Genomic DNA, 15,466 nt, shown 5'->3' with positions numbered 1-15,466 from the left:
AGAACATGGGGATCCTGTCAAAGGTTCAGGGAGTAGCTAGGTCAACCCTCCATTTCTGCTAGATGCTACCAGATGTTATTTGTTTTCGTCGTCCTTTTTATGATGACATATGCGACAGCACTGTTTCCTTAACAGTGCTTGGAACTCGTCTTCAAAGCGAATGAAATCATTTGAGACAGACACGTGGAAATCATCATTTCCACACAGCTAATAAAAGCATTGTGGTGTCTTCACCTCATTCATTATTTTGTTTATCAGGAAATGTTATTATTTATTATCTGTTGCATATGTGGTGTGTTAAAAGAAGAGCTCAGTGTACGCACACAGGAAGAAATGTGAAACAACACAGTGACATTTATGTTATTTTTCTAATTTATTTATGAAAAAATATATTTCTTGATTCTGACTGAGACAATAGGCACATTAACATAGACATATATACAATTCTCTTTCATAAATACAAAGTTATTTACAAAGGGCAAACTTAAATAAGAAAACTATCTCATGGAGGATATGTACACATTGCATTGTTTTCTTAAATTAACGAAGATAGTACAAAGACACGACTACACAGAAACGACACATATTTTTGGTATCGAATAGATTCAGTAAAAAAAAGGAAGGAATTACAAAAAAACTCTCTTTGGAGTCCTTCACTGTTGTAAAAAAGTTTTTTTTCTTTAAATATTAAATCAAGTCGCCCGTAGCTGTGACTGTTCAGACTCAAACTGATGACTTCAGGTTGAGTCTTGGGCAGCAGGTGTTCGCTTACAGTGACAACAGTGGTTGATAAAGGCCGCAAGAGAGAGAAAAGGCAGCAAGTTTAGTTTTTTTAGTTTTTTGATTGATAGAAAATCTTATAAGCAGACAAACAGAAAACCTGATTTGTGAGATGAATCCAGCCGGGCTGAACCGTCATCCAGGCTGTGATGCATTTGACTTTTGTTTTATATCTTCAAACTGTCAAATGTAGATTATAATCCATGAGGTGAAAATATAGGAAACAGTTAATTGTTGATTAAGGTACAAACTCTCCCTGATTTACATGAAACCTCATTTAGACTGGAATATGGGATTGGGTTGAAGAATGGAACAGAATGATGGATGGAAAATTACATCACCAGTAGAAAGGGCTGGTTCCAGTGCAGTTGAATAGGTTTCTAAAAACCCGCACTGGTTTCCATAAGAAAGTCCAGAGTCCTGGATTGAAGTCCTGCTGCAGTTTTTTTTTATAAGAAGAGGCACTTCATTTTATATGATTGTAAGGCTGCAGGCCACAATGTGATTCTCCACTTCCACAGAAAACAAAGGAATAAAATAAACTGGACGGAGGGAAGATCGAAAGCCACTCACAAACTGTCCAGTTCAGCTTTCAGACAAAAATTACTTGTAGGAAAGTTAAGGTTTGACCCTCACATAAAAAGTTCTGTCTCCCGTTCCTGTAAGCAGGTCCTCTGACGATTTGATTGACATCTTATTGTGAAATTGTACAGGAAACGGTTGCCACAGTGATTAAGGAGCATAGCTAAGGCACCGGTCTTTCCGATTGGCGGACAGTTCCAATTCTTTATGTCTGCTTGTTCACGTTTGATCCAAAGAAAATTCTGATATACAGACAGAAATATTATATTAAAATTTTAAAGTATAAAAAAAGATAAATAGTGCAAATGATGCCAGACATTCAGTCTTTCCTTTTTCCTCTCCTCTTCCTCCACTGCTCTCTCTTTTCAGAGTCATTGTCATCCAAACATTGTCAATATCAAAGCAGAAAAGAATAAAAAAGAAGTCCTTGTTTTTGTTTCTTTCCGTTGAGCAGCAGTAATAAATATTAAATAAAACAATGTGTGTAGAATAGATCCTCTGGGTGAACTGTCCTGCACAGAAAAGGTTTCAGGCCTACAGCATAAAAGTTCCTCCGCTGGCGGTCTGAAAACTGGAGGTTATACCTGAGAACGAGACAGAGAAATAGTGGTTAGTCATCAGCGTATATATATACTTTTTATTCAAAGTTAAAAACATGCCATCATTTATAAAACAGGATGATGAATTTGAAATAATACAATATTTTTAGTCAAAGTCTCTAAAATTAATACAATTATACTGTTAATAGAATCACTAGAAACAAATGAGCAGATTTTAAAAGATTAGCATTTTTGCATTAACCCAAAAAGTTTAGTTTATTGCTGGCCTGTTTCATTTATTTCTTTATTTATTTATTTACTTGTATTTTAAGTTTATGTGCACATTTCTGCACACAAAGTAACTAAGTGGTCGGTTCTAATTATGGAAGAAACACTTGAAAAATGATATTATTATTATTAACTTGCATCTTTTACTTGAAGTCAGAGTCATTGATACGTATTATTCAAGTAAATATCTGGAGGTTAACTCAGCTACATAGAGACTGATGGTTTGCTGTTCCATTATTCAAATCAGCATTCCAACACTATTTAAAAAGATAAACGTGTCTATGTACTCTCATTATTTTGAAGATGACAAATGTGGGAAAATAAATGAATTATCAGACCACTGTCTGCAACAGACTGATCTAGTCCTGTAAGCTTTTTGCAGTGCACCCAGAGCTGTAATCAATAACAAAATAATCCATCATCATTAACACAAAGTGGGGTTTAAACTCATTTAAAGTCTCTAAAGACTCAATGCACTATTTGACTCTTTTCTTCCAGAAAGAATTGATTTAACAGAGTTTGACAAACCAGAGATTAGTCTCCTATGGACCAAATAAAGAATCCATAAATACGCCTTGTATGTGTGTGTGTGTGTGTGTGTGTGTGTGTGTGTGTGTGTGTGTGTGTGTGTGTGTGTGTGGTTGTGTTGGTAGACGTGTCCTCACCTCAGTAGCAAACACACACTGCTCCACACTGAACACTGGGTGATACAGACTGTCCTTTGCAAAACTGAGAGGAGGGACGATGATGGACGAGTCACACTTCTTACTGTTAGAGAGTGGGAGAGAGAGAGAGGGATGGTTGGTACAGCAGCAAAGACAGAGATACTGAGGTGTGTGAACAAAGGACTGATCAGATAACAGACAACAAACATGCAACAACTTGTCTTCATAGAATGGATGAGAAGAAAAGGAAAAGTAAAAAGGATGGAAACATGAAACACACAGAAAGCCATCAAACCATTATCAGGTGCTTACAGATCAAACTTGTTCTTGGCCAGGTGCTGCTCCTCTTTCGCCAGGTTACAGTCTGCCATTTTGTTTTTAAACATGGCCATGTTGTCTCCGCCCTTCTCCACCAGTGCTGCATCCTTGTTGGAGACTTTAAGATGTCCTCCCGGGATGAGGAAGGCCTCCTTCTCTTTCAGGCTGCCCAGTGGCCCTCCTGGCAAGCTCCCGTTATAGGGTCCACCCCCACCAATCACTGCGTTGCGGTTGTTCACCGTCTCCAGGTCGTTCTTCACTGATGTGGACAGGGCCAATAGCGCTCTGCCCCGTCGGAGCTGACGCAGAATGTGGATGGCGGCGCACACCAGCAGAGTCAGCGTCACCAGGCCAAAGGCAACCGCGGCAATCAGCGCAGAAGGGGCATCGCCATTCCCAGGAGGTTTCGTAGTTGGCCTGATGACAGAAAACTTGCAGCGTGCGCCCATGAAGCCCGGTGGACACTGGCACACGGGGCCGGTGAAGTGGGTGTAACACGTGCCACCGTTGTCACATGGGAACTGGTCGCAGGGGCTGGTGCGCACCGAGCAGTCCTTGCTGGTGAAGCCGAGTGTGCATGTGCAGGTGAAGTCGTTGATGCCGTCGACGCAGGTGCCAGCATTGTGGCAGGGGTTGCCGGCGCAGTCGTCAATGTTGGTCTCGCAGCGAGGGCCGGTGAAGCCTGGACGACAACGGCACATGACACGCCTACCGAGGTCCAAACACTGAGCGCCTGCAGACAGAAAGAGCAAGAACGGTTTAGTTTTACGACACAGAACACATGAGAATGAGAATAAAACTGCTCTGTTGATCTAATCACAAAACGCGAAGATGTAGATTTTTTTATTTTTTATGCTATAACCTCTAATCAGTGCAGAAGATGCTAGAAATGTTAACAAGAAATTGTAAAAGCTGAATGAAAGACGGCACTGATTAAAGTTTTTCACCAATATAAAGCTAAAAAGATAAACTTCTAATGGATAATGATGCCCTTAGGTCTGTCACAGACTGTTACAACCCGAAAGAAAAGAGGACCAACAATGGAGCTTTGGGGGACGCCAGAGAGTCTCTGCCAGCCTGAACAGACTAAATACAAAAAACATCTGTATATTGTAATCAAATATGAAAATAGCATAGTTAAGAGATTATTTTTCAAACTAAGGTAATAAACTAAAAAAACTCAAACTGAGTTCATTTTCTTTAGTTTTTAATCCTCTAGACTCTAGAAGACAGAGTTCATAACAGAAGACTTCTTCTGGACAGAAAGGAGGGCGGAGAGAGAGGATGTAGTGGTAAAGTGGAGGGGGAAAAATTTGTTTATTACAGCATTTCCTCACAACAGATGCCGCTCATCAGGAAAGAAATGTGTGTTTGATTAGAAACATCCTGAAGAGAGGTTTTCTGTGTTGGAGAAGTTTATTGTAAAAGATGCACGCATGCAGGAAATGTTGAAGAGATTTATGAATGAGGAAAATAACTAAAATGACTTTCTGACTATTCTTACAATTATTTTAAGATTATTGTGACATGATTTAGCAGTGACTTCAATCTTTGCTAGCTGTCTGTTTGATATTTACTGAGAAAGGAAATAGAAGGGAACATTTCTCCTTCAGTGACTGAAGATTTTTAAACACGACCTATAGGGTTGATTTTAGGGTCAAACTGCAGGCTAAACAATGTAAAAAAACCCTGTTGAATCAGCTCCATATTTGGTTGTTCAGTGAAGCTGCTGTGTTGCAACACTGCAAACAATCCATCAGCACTCATGAGGGTCTTTTTTTCCCACTGTCGGGCTCACTGAGAGGCAGGAATGATTGCAGATTGAAGATAAGCACGAGGTGGTTTCTACACACTAATGAGGACCTGAGGGAGGCCTGAAGGCTCAACTGGGACCCTCAGAGACGACGTCACTCAGCAGGCCGATGATAACTGTATGTTTAATTGTAATATTCAGTGATAAAGTTTGATGCCAGTTTTGTGAGTGGAGCCGTCTGATCCTGATTATCTGTCTGCTCCCATAGAGAAGGTCTGGACCAGTTGACCCGAAAGCGAACTATATGCAGCCTTGTTTGTTCACTAAAAATACATTTGGGTTTCTTTTATTATGTCCTGTAAGTTCCAAAGATTTCCTTGTAATCTCTGTCCTGAAAAACAAAATACGGTTTACGGTTTAACTATTTCCTCTCCTTACAGGTAGTCTTTGCTTACATTACATTTCACTGTGAAAATCAACTTGCAGAGACTTGAAACTTGCTAACCATTACAATATACTCGGTCAAAGAATATAATCATTCTGATTGATCTAAACTCCAACCTGCATGGTGCATTCATGAGCTGGAAATTAGATATCCTAGTCGTGGCTGCATGTATGGATGATTTTACTTTGTTTACATTAAACTCTGGCGTGCTCCACAGATAGACTGTCACTTTATTGCATCAAGTCTCTGCAAGGTGACTTAAAAAAAAACCGAAAGTAATGGCTGATGAAAAACACTGCATGTTTTGGAAAATGTTCAGCAGTGATGTAAAGAGAATGCAATTTGTAAAGTAAATGAGTTAAATGCAAAACGTGCCACAACGAGGGCTAAATTATCTTGTAAAACATCGTGCCACTCTTTTTGGCACACAAAAGGTGCAGGCATTTCCAGAGAGAAATGACCCGTGGATCACCCCGGCGCTGGTAGTGGTTCTCAGCCTGATAGAGCCGTCAGCGCTGGATTCCTGCCCGAGACGACAGTGCAACCAGGTAGAGAAACAGACTGAGAGGGCTGAGTGTCTCCAGGGCTACTGCTAAAAACAGGCTTGTTTATGACAGCAACAAAGAGTGAAATGTTTGGCTCGTGAGACAGAAAGTGATAAGACCTGTTGAGAGGCTCCTGCGTGACAATCCAGGAGTTTATCTGCCCTCCAACACACACACGCAGATGTGTGATGTGAGGCTTTAAACCCGAAAAACAATTACTAGTCAAACTCCACATCCTAAAACAAGTATCGAAGCAATCAATTCATAATTTGATCAATCTGACAGTTAAAAGTTACAATTTAAAGTACAGCGCTCATATGCTGACAGTGACCTCAAGTTTTGGGTAATGTCCTCTTCGTTAGCTGCTACATAAACGTTCATTCATTTTTTATCCTCTCCTATCCTTAATGTCAACCATGTTAAAATAAACAACTCGCTGATTCCCGGGAACATCCAGGATATTCACACTTCATGCTTAACCAGCAGAACCTCCCTCTGAGGTTTAAAGCACTTTCATGTACAAACAAGACTGATGCAGGCAAAGATCAAATCCACTCAAAAGCTCATGTAGTTGGAACTGAACCAAGCTCAGCAGACGGCTGCAGGTCCCGCAGGATTTTGGTCGGGCTGTGCACCAACAGAACTTCGAGCCAATTGCATTGTCCTCGTACACAAAGATTGAATCATATCCTGTAAATATTTATGTTCAGTATGCTTCAGCAATCTTAGTTCTCCAAAACTTTGGTGTTTGTAATAATTTCGGTGTGAAAATGCTTGCACACAGGTTGCACACAAACGTACAGAGGAATAAACTTTACTTTCTCATGAAGAGACCAAAAACATCGACAGACTTAACCGTTAACTGTTGGTATTTCGGAGATAACACATCAGTGCAGTGACAAGATGGTCATTGACTCGAGTACGTGGACTTTATCTACCATGGATCAGCGCCAACACATTGGTTCTTGCGATTAACAGTGGCCTTTAAACCGAGGCAGTCATTATCCTTTTATATTTTTGCTCATTGCTGTTATTAAATGACATACTGCTATGACTTAATGCAACAAGAGATGGACCTACAATAACAATTTCACACAGATGAAACATAGCTGTACATCTGTATTACCCCTGATGACGCCACTAATTTTGGATAAAATAAGACACCTGCTGCGTTACAGTATAAAAAGAAATACAAGCATCTCGCATTTAGAGATTAATATTCTGGTAGAAACATAACTGCGACATATGTGAAGCTCTCAACCATTTTAAATTTTAAATTTAAAAAAAAGGAACCAAATGTCTGTTTTAGTCCACCAAATAATTAGAATTTTAATACCAAGCAGATTAAACTACTGTAATGAAGTAGTTTGTGAAGATTTATATCTGAAAACACTCACTGGTTCTCTTTGACTATAACCCTCTGCTGTTAGATCATTTAATCATTATACCCACTTGTTCTTGTAAACAGTTTGATATTGACTGACACTGGATGAACAGTGGTATATAAATAAATGATTAACTCACTGATAATCCACTTGTCAGGATATACAGGCATTCAGCAGAGGTTGTCACCCAGCAAAACAAAGCAACCGCGGTTTCACAGCGCGGCAATTAACAATAAAGGCTACACGTTGAACCATCAGAGTGGTTTCACAAACAGAATGGTGTGAAAAAGAGACACATTTTATATGTCTGCATCTAAACTGCAGCAGGTGGATCCAGTCAGTGAGAGTAAAGATCTACAACAGATTAACTTCCAGAGAAAAGTTATGCAGGTGTCCCATACCCGGACAAGTCAGTCATGTCAAAAACAACATTGTGCATACAGTGCTTAACTGAGTGCAACACCAAAAGAGATGCTGTTTATCTTTTACTTTACCTTGACTGAGTGACATTACCTTTGTTTAAGCTGCTCAACAAGGCTGTCAGTTCTACTTCAACCAAACTCAGAGTGGCTTACTGATTAGGTAACCCTCAGTCTACAATGAGCAGTACTTTATTGTTTGTCCTGGCAGTGGTAGTAGCAGGACACTCGACCTGATTGGAAAGTTGTTGTATTTTTGCTGCCAATGAGTTAAGCAATGACCTAAGAGGCTCTACCATACAAGTTTGTATTTATTTGCTGATAACAACTAATACCTCTACAACCACTACAGCTATAACAGAAAAGATTTTGGAAACTTCATATACCGAAAGCAGTGCTTCATGTTTCCATCTGATCATGTACATACCATAATATCTTACCGTTGTACTACAAAAGCAAACACAATTCAAATATCTGATTCTTGCGTTCTCAGTCAAAACATCAAAGCTACAAAACAAGGACCAAGATTCTTGAGACGCATCAATGTCTAGAGCTGCTTCACTGCGAATGAATGCACCAAGTATCACTGAGTCGTATCGGCTGTCTCCATTCAGCTTCACAACTTGTTTTTTTGGGTTTTTTTACACAAACATAGCAGAGGTTTGGCGGTTGTTTTGTGGCTCAGGTAAAAATTTAATCTAGCTGGCAAGTACCGACAGGACTGTCCTAAAAAAGTGTGTGGGTAAGAGTGTTTTTGAAATCACACATAAGCTCATGTTTGAAACACTCAGTAAGTACATTCTGGATTTCCTTCAAGACAAAAAGATGTTTTTACATCAGACATGTTTTGGTGCGTCTGGTTCATGATGCCAGTTTTGTATAATGTTGTGATAAAGTGTCAGTGTTCATATTGAGAAAGACATATAGTCCGAATATCACTGTCAAATCTGCAGCTCTGTAAGCTCATTGCAACCAGAACACCTGAGTTTATGATTGGCACATTGACTAAGGTGCCAACATTTCTTCAGTAGCTAATAAACCTTCTTTAAGTGCTCACTTATGGGAACTTTAAAAATATTTAACTCCTATCTCATTTTATAATAAACTGAAGCTAGTGGTTCGTACCGTTAGTGCAGGGGTTGCTGCTGCATCTGTCGTTCGTCCTCTCGCAGTTGGAGCCTGTGAACCCGGGTGGGCAGCTGCAGCTGTACCCCCCGGCAACATTCTCAACGCAGGTTCCATTGTTAAAACACGGTCCGTCTGCGCACTTCATGCCACTGGTCTCGCAGTTCTTCCCGTAGAAGCCCTGAGGGCAAGCGCAGGAATAATCGTTCACGTAATCCTGGAGGAAAGACCGGAGGAAAAAACCAGGTGAGGCGGGGGGAAATGAAGATTTCTCAGTCCACAGCTGCTATCTAGAAGTTTATTAGGCTGATGAAGTATCAGGTGAGTTTACTTACTTTGCAGCTGCCGCCGTTCTTGCAGGGGTTGCTGTCGCACTCGTTGGTCTCGATCTCGCAGTTCTTGCCGGTGAACCCGGGGCGACAGGTGCAGGTGTAGCTGCCCTGGCCGGTGTTGGTGCACGAGGCTTCATTCTGGCATGGCTTGTGGTTGGTGCAGTAGTTCAGGTCTGGAGATAAGAAAGAGGAGGAAACAGCAAGGTTAGGTTATTGAACCAACTCAAAGCAGTGGCAGCTACAAGTGGAAAGAAATGACTTGATTTCTGTAAACATGAGCCACAAATGATACTCTAGTGAAAGTTTATGACAATAAAAATGAACGGGGATTCCTATACTATGTACCTATTTAAACAAGACATTGTTTGCATTTTGTTTGGCAGCAAAGCAAGTGGTCAAACAGAAGATTATGTTGATCTCTTTGGATGGTGGTAAGCTAAAATTATTGTATGCAAAATGTTGATATCTTATTGTCTGCAGAACATTGACATAAGGTGTTAAGTTCACTGAAATTCACTCACCAAGAAGTGTTGAAACTGCAGGCATTATATGACTGATATGTCATACACCCCTTTACTAGCAATATTTGTATCACTTAAAATGTTTAGAAATGAAGGTGAGATATTTGCATGGAGAAGGAGGATCAGAGATTAGTCGAATTTTTGTAAAACAAATTATGTTCATTAGGTTTATGTGTTTTCTGTATGAACATCTCAGACTTGTATATACATTACTTTGTCTGATAGAAAGTTAGATGTGAGGGTGACCAAGTAGCAGATACAGTCTGTGATGTAGTATTGTGATTGAGCCCAAATTTAAAGATTAACATCCACATTAAGTTATATCTACTATGATTTTTACCTATAAACGTTGTTAATACAGAGCCAGAAAACTGCTTAATCTCTGTCTGCTCAAACTTTAACAATATGTTACGTTCTGTTTAGTTTAGATATGATTAGTGTGTTGCCTGGTTTTTAAAGGTTTTCTGGTCTTGGCTCAAGCTCCCAGATTTCCAGCTTGTTCTGTATGTCCTCTCGAAAAAACATCAATAAACGAAGATAACACTATGACATCCCCTCTCTACTCCCTTCAACATCATCATAACATCTGCAGTTTCACTCCCACTCAAACCATCTGGTAAAAATGAGTAAATATAATGTGCAAGCCTTTAAGACAAATGTTAGAATTAACTGTACAATAATAAAAGATCTGAACAAAAAAAGTTAAAAGCAGAAATTATAAAAACAGTCCAAATCATTCATTAAGGGGCAAATACTTGTGTGCATCATCATAAGATATACACCTAGATCAAGTTAATAATCAGGTGAAGAAAAAGGAAAACGTAAGAGGACCAAGGAAAGAGTTTATATCTGAGAAATAACCAGTAAAGGTTTATTTAAAAGTAAAAAAGCACATTCTAATAATTCTTAATTTTGTGTTAAATGTGGATAGTGTAAAGAGCTAATCATAAAATATCTATTTGGAATTGGAATTGCAATAAGGTTATGGATTATTTGTCATTTTTCAGATGATGTTGGTTTTTGGTAACATTTTTGTTATTTACTATTATGCAGATGATAAACAACTTTATATTAAAGCTGCTGACGCAAGATGTTTATATAATCTAGAAATGTGTATTATATGTTTAAACCATACTGTTAACATTTTATTTCTGCAAACAGGTGCCTCTGTTGCTTGTTTCCTTTCACTTTCTGTCTTTCTTGCAGGTACTGCCTATCATTTATCTGTACGATATGATTATTGTTTAATAATTTATATAATAATAAACCTAAAGATGACACAATTGCAATGTGTGATTAAATAAAGTTATGAACTTGTTCGCAATGCCAATGTTGACTAAGAAAATACTGGCGTTTTGCCTTGTTGCAGCCATAATTATCAATACCTTATCGAAATACCAATTTATGAAACATATTTTCAAGTATTCAAATACCTTCATTTAATTAGACCACCATTTGAAAAGTTACTTGCAGAGATTTGAAACTTGCTCGCAATAGTTATTCCATTATAGTCGACATAAATTTTGGTTGCGTTTTCATCGACAGTTGAAAGGTTTGGTGCATTTATGTGCTGACGGGAATATCTGACTTCTGAAAATAGAGAGTCGGCTGTCAAATAATGTTGCATTCATGAGCTATGTTGGCGGAAACTTAAACAAAAGAAGTAAAGCAATTAATACATTTTGGAAAATAACTCCAATAAATAAGAAAGTCTTACAGTATCTTTTTACCTTTATTATGCAACAGTAACATAACTGACAAATATCTATTAAGACATGATGTCGACTGGGATGGAAATAAAATTAGTAACATAAAATTTAAAGGGTAAGATCAGGCTGATTAGTTAGTCAACGGTTAAACTGACATCATTTGTGGGTCAGTAGGTTTATTAGTCTCACTGGTGACTAAACAACGTTAGCTTTAAGTCAGAATCTGTGTGTTTTAAACTTCTTTCTGGACATTAAATGAGTTATTGGTTGAGCTGTTGAATAAAGATGGTGTCAGCTGCCCGTCGACCTCACTGGCCGGGCCCTTCTTGGAGGCCGAACCCACCTTGGTTGCAATACAGGCCTCCCCATCCCTCCTTGCAGTTGCACTGCCAGGGCTGCTGGCAGGTCCCGTGGAGGCAGCCGGGGTGTCGGGCGCACTCGTCGCAGCGCTCGCCCTGCCAGCCCTGCCGGCACACACACTCCCCGGGAGACTCGCAGAAACCGCGGTCCTTGTTGCACCCCGCTGCACAGATGGCTGATGGGAGGAGGAGGACAGGGAACGCAGTGGAGGAAGAGAGAGGGAAAGGGAGAAAGGGGGAGGAAGAAGGAGAGAATATTACTATGCGTACGTGTGTGTGTGCGTGTGAGTGTCATGTTCGAATCACAAAACAACCCCCCCACCCGGGCCCCCACACACACACACACACACACACTCTCCTACAAGTGCTTGTTAAGTAGTGAACGAAGCAGCTGGCCCACACAACAAAAGCAACACATGCCGTCTCTTTTCACGCAAGGCAGCGCACATTAAGCTCCAGCGCGTGTCCCTGTTAAAGCGGGCGGGCCGGGGGCCGACTGGGGGCCCATTGTTGAGCTCAAAACAAAAGGAGCAGACCACGGAGCCAACACACACACACACACACACACACACACACTGGAAACGACAGAAGCTCTAAGATCTTCTTTTTTTTGTCCTCCACAGCCACCAGGACCAGCGATGGCGTTGACAACTGCTTGACTTAACAATTTCAAGGCCGCTGGACAAAAAAATTAAGCGCCAAGGGTCCTACTTTTCAACCCCCCCCACACACACACACACACACACCTTCTCCCTCCCAATCTGAAGAAACGTTGGAATAAAAACGGAGGGAGAGAACAGCAGGAGGAGGAGGTGCTCATTATTTTGCCTTCTCATAACTTTATACTGAACAAATATCACAACTTACATTACAGATTAGAAATAAAATAGCTCATGATGACAGATATCATTTAAGTTCACTGTGAGTTAGACACACATTTAAAGGGTCATTCTGCCATGTTTTCACTCATTTACTTGGATTTGGTCTGAGGAGGACCACCGGAGACTCTGTGCTTCAGGTAGTGACACTTACGGTCAGAGCAGTACTCGCCCGTCCAGCCCTCCTGGCACAGGCGCCTCCCATCGTCGTCGCAGGTGTAGTGGCCGAAGGTGTCGTTGCGGGGCCGGCAGTAGGCGGAGCAGGCCTCGCCGTGGTAGTGCTCGTTGCACACCACGTGGTAGGAGTAACGCAGCTCGCTCTGGTTGCCGAAGTGCACGTCCTGGGACCAGTCCTCCCCGACCGTCAGCCTGCGGCGGGTCGCCAGCCGGCTGATCAGGTTGTTCTGGTTCTCTGGATGAAGGAGGGATGGCGTGGTGAGACAACTGAGAACTTATTGGTCCTCAAAATGTGTCCAAACTCATAAAATAATGCAGAAACTCATATTCTATAATCAATAATCATATATTCTATAATCTATAGAGTGTTTATGTTTGTCTGTAATTAGTTTGATCTTTAACAGCCAAGATTTTAAACTGCTCCTCACACCTGACCTCTGCACTAAAGCTGACTTTTTTTAATCAAGTGTGTGTGTGTGTGTGTGTGTGTGTGTGTGTGTGTGTGTGTCTGCAGTGGGAAACAGCGCCGCTGTCGCCGCCTGGCGGTGAAGCAGCGCCACTGCAGCGGCAGCAGTAGTTTACCTGTAGACTCGAGTCCTGAAGACTCCGCGTTCCAGGCTTCAATGATCAGAGAGAAAGTCCCCTGAAAAGAGTTCCAGAGGATCAATTAAAGACCAGATCCGTCACATAATCAATAGTTGCACGTGCACATGCATTTAATGACAGTTCAGTCCTGCAGGTCAGTCGTTACTCTCGTTACTCTCGTTACTCTCATGGCTCAGCGTCCGCATGTAGAAAGTGAAAGAAGTTCATAAAGTCGTTATTAGAGCGACCAGAGCCCGAGCGGACCCACAGAGTCTGACCCACAGAGTCTAACCCACAGAATCTAACCCACAGAGACTGACCCACAGAATCTAACCCACAGAGACTGACCCACAGAGTCTAACCCACAGAGACTGACCCACAGAGTCCGACCCACAGAGACTGACCCACAGAGTCTAACCCACAGAGACTAACCCACAGAGACTGACCCACAGAGTCTAACCCACAGAGACTGACCCACAGAGTCCGACCCACAGAGACTAACCCACAGAGACTGACCCACAGAATCTAACCCACAGAGTCTAACCCACAGAGACTGACCCACAGAGACTGACCCACAGAATCTAACCCACAGAGACTGACCCACAGAATCTAACCCACAGAGTCCGACCCACTGATGCAGATTACCGGACTACAGGTGTTAAAAATCTGACTTTTGAGGAGAACACGTGTGATTTTCGGCACCTACCGGCCACTTGAAGTGGAAGGGCACCCTGATGGGCGCGCTCTCGGAGATGGAGTTGGAGTCGGCGCCGAAGATCTCGGTGAGCGCGGTTCCGTACGTGCACGGCGGCTCCGGGTTGATGACGTCCTGCGAGTGCTTGAGGCACACGCGGAAAAATATCTGGCATTCCCGCGACTGGGAGCGACAGACTCCGCGGGAGGTGGTGAAGGAGTCGATCTTCAGCTCGAAGACCCCGGAGGAGAGGGCCTGAACGGGGGAGACAGAGAGGGGGGAGACAGAGAGGGGGGAGAGAAGGTTAAAAAACTGAGCGTGAAATAAAAGATCCGCTGAGAACAGAATGTAGATATTGTGCACAGGCTGCTGCAAACGTTACACAACGACTGTTCTCAGTGTATTCCTGCAGACTCGGGTCACCTGAGACTCTCTGCTCTGCTTCAGGAACCAGTTAGAGATCCAAAGACAAACAAAAGTTCTGTTGGTTCCGCAGGAATTAAGTAAAACAGCGAGGAGAGCTCGGCGCGCTGCGCGTAAAAGCGCACGTCTCCAAACCTCCCCGCGGCCCCAGAAGAGTAAAAACAAACCACCGCGACTCTAGTGGAAAACAGATCATATGTATTCCTGGGGGGGGTGCAGGCTGTGCTACTCACCGTGTGCGCGGACACAAACAGCACGAGACACGGCAGCAACAAACGCGCCATGTCGGCACGGAGCGTCCACAGGAAGGTCAGTGCGTAAAATCCAAACGGGTCCAACGGGTATAAACAGAGCGGCGGGGAGGAGGGGGGGAGTAAAAACGCTCCGAGGAAGAATAAAAAAAAACACACACACACACACAGACACACAAACACACGCACACACACACACACACACTATATTAAAGTCAGAGGAGCAGTCAGAGAGAGAGAGAGAGAGAGAGAGAGGCGGGCTGGATGGAGACTCTCTCGGCTGCTGGACTCTGGACTGAAGCAGCTGCGGTTCCAACTCCGCTTTATACCGAGGACGGGGGGGAAGGAGGAGGGGGGAGGAGTGTGAGGGGACGCTGTAAAAAATATCCACCTGAAGAACGAGTCCTCATTAAAACCGAAACTTCACCTCATGTCACTGGAAGGAAAGAAGGAAAGAAAGAAAGAGAGAGAGAGAGAGAGAGAGAGAGGTTCCCGGCAGACAGCAGCAGCAGCAGCAGCAGGAGGGTTCTTACTACAGTCAGCAGCTGCTGCACTAGAACCGGTTCTGTTCCAGGCAGCGGGTCGCTCTGTGTGCTGGTTCCGGACCTGCGCAGAAAATAAGTCCAAAAATTAATAAAAGACACGAAAATGTGCGCAAACGGACATTTCTTACAGTGGCGGAAGGAGCCGTGC

General features: G+C 42.3%; 1 protein-coding gene across 1 annotated transcript; it reads right to left on the bottom strand.

Moving 5' to 3' along the window:
* Positions 1 to 354: 354 nt before the first annotated feature.
* dlc (deltaC) lies at positions 355 to 15,064 on the bottom strand. Its single transcript, XM_051399641.1, has 10 exons — positions 14,756 to 15,064; positions 14,112 to 14,354; positions 13,403 to 13,463; positions 12,798 to 13,055; positions 11,750 to 11,941; positions 9,180 to 9,349; positions 8,845 to 9,061; positions 3,167 to 3,905; positions 2,855 to 2,957; positions 355 to 1,946 (listed from the first exon to the last, which is right to left on the bottom strand). The coding sequence occupies exons 1-10, from the start codon at positions 14,804 to 14,806 to the stop codon at positions 1,941 to 1,943; spliced, it is 2,040 nt and encodes a 679-aa protein (XP_051255601.1). The 5' UTR covers positions 14,807 to 15,064; the 3' UTR covers positions 355 to 1,940.
* Between the last annotated feature and the right edge of the window lie 402 nt (positions 15,065 to 15,466).

Source organism: Dicentrarchus labrax, unplaced genomic scaffold, assembly GCF_905237075.1.
Source record: "Dicentrarchus labrax unplaced genomic scaffold, dlabrax2021, whole genome shotgun sequence".
NCBI lineage: Eukaryota > Metazoa > Chordata > Actinopteri > Moronidae > Dicentrarchus > Dicentrarchus labrax.
Note: the sequence above shows the minus strand (reverse complement) of the source record. Positions and strands in the feature narration are given on the sequence as shown.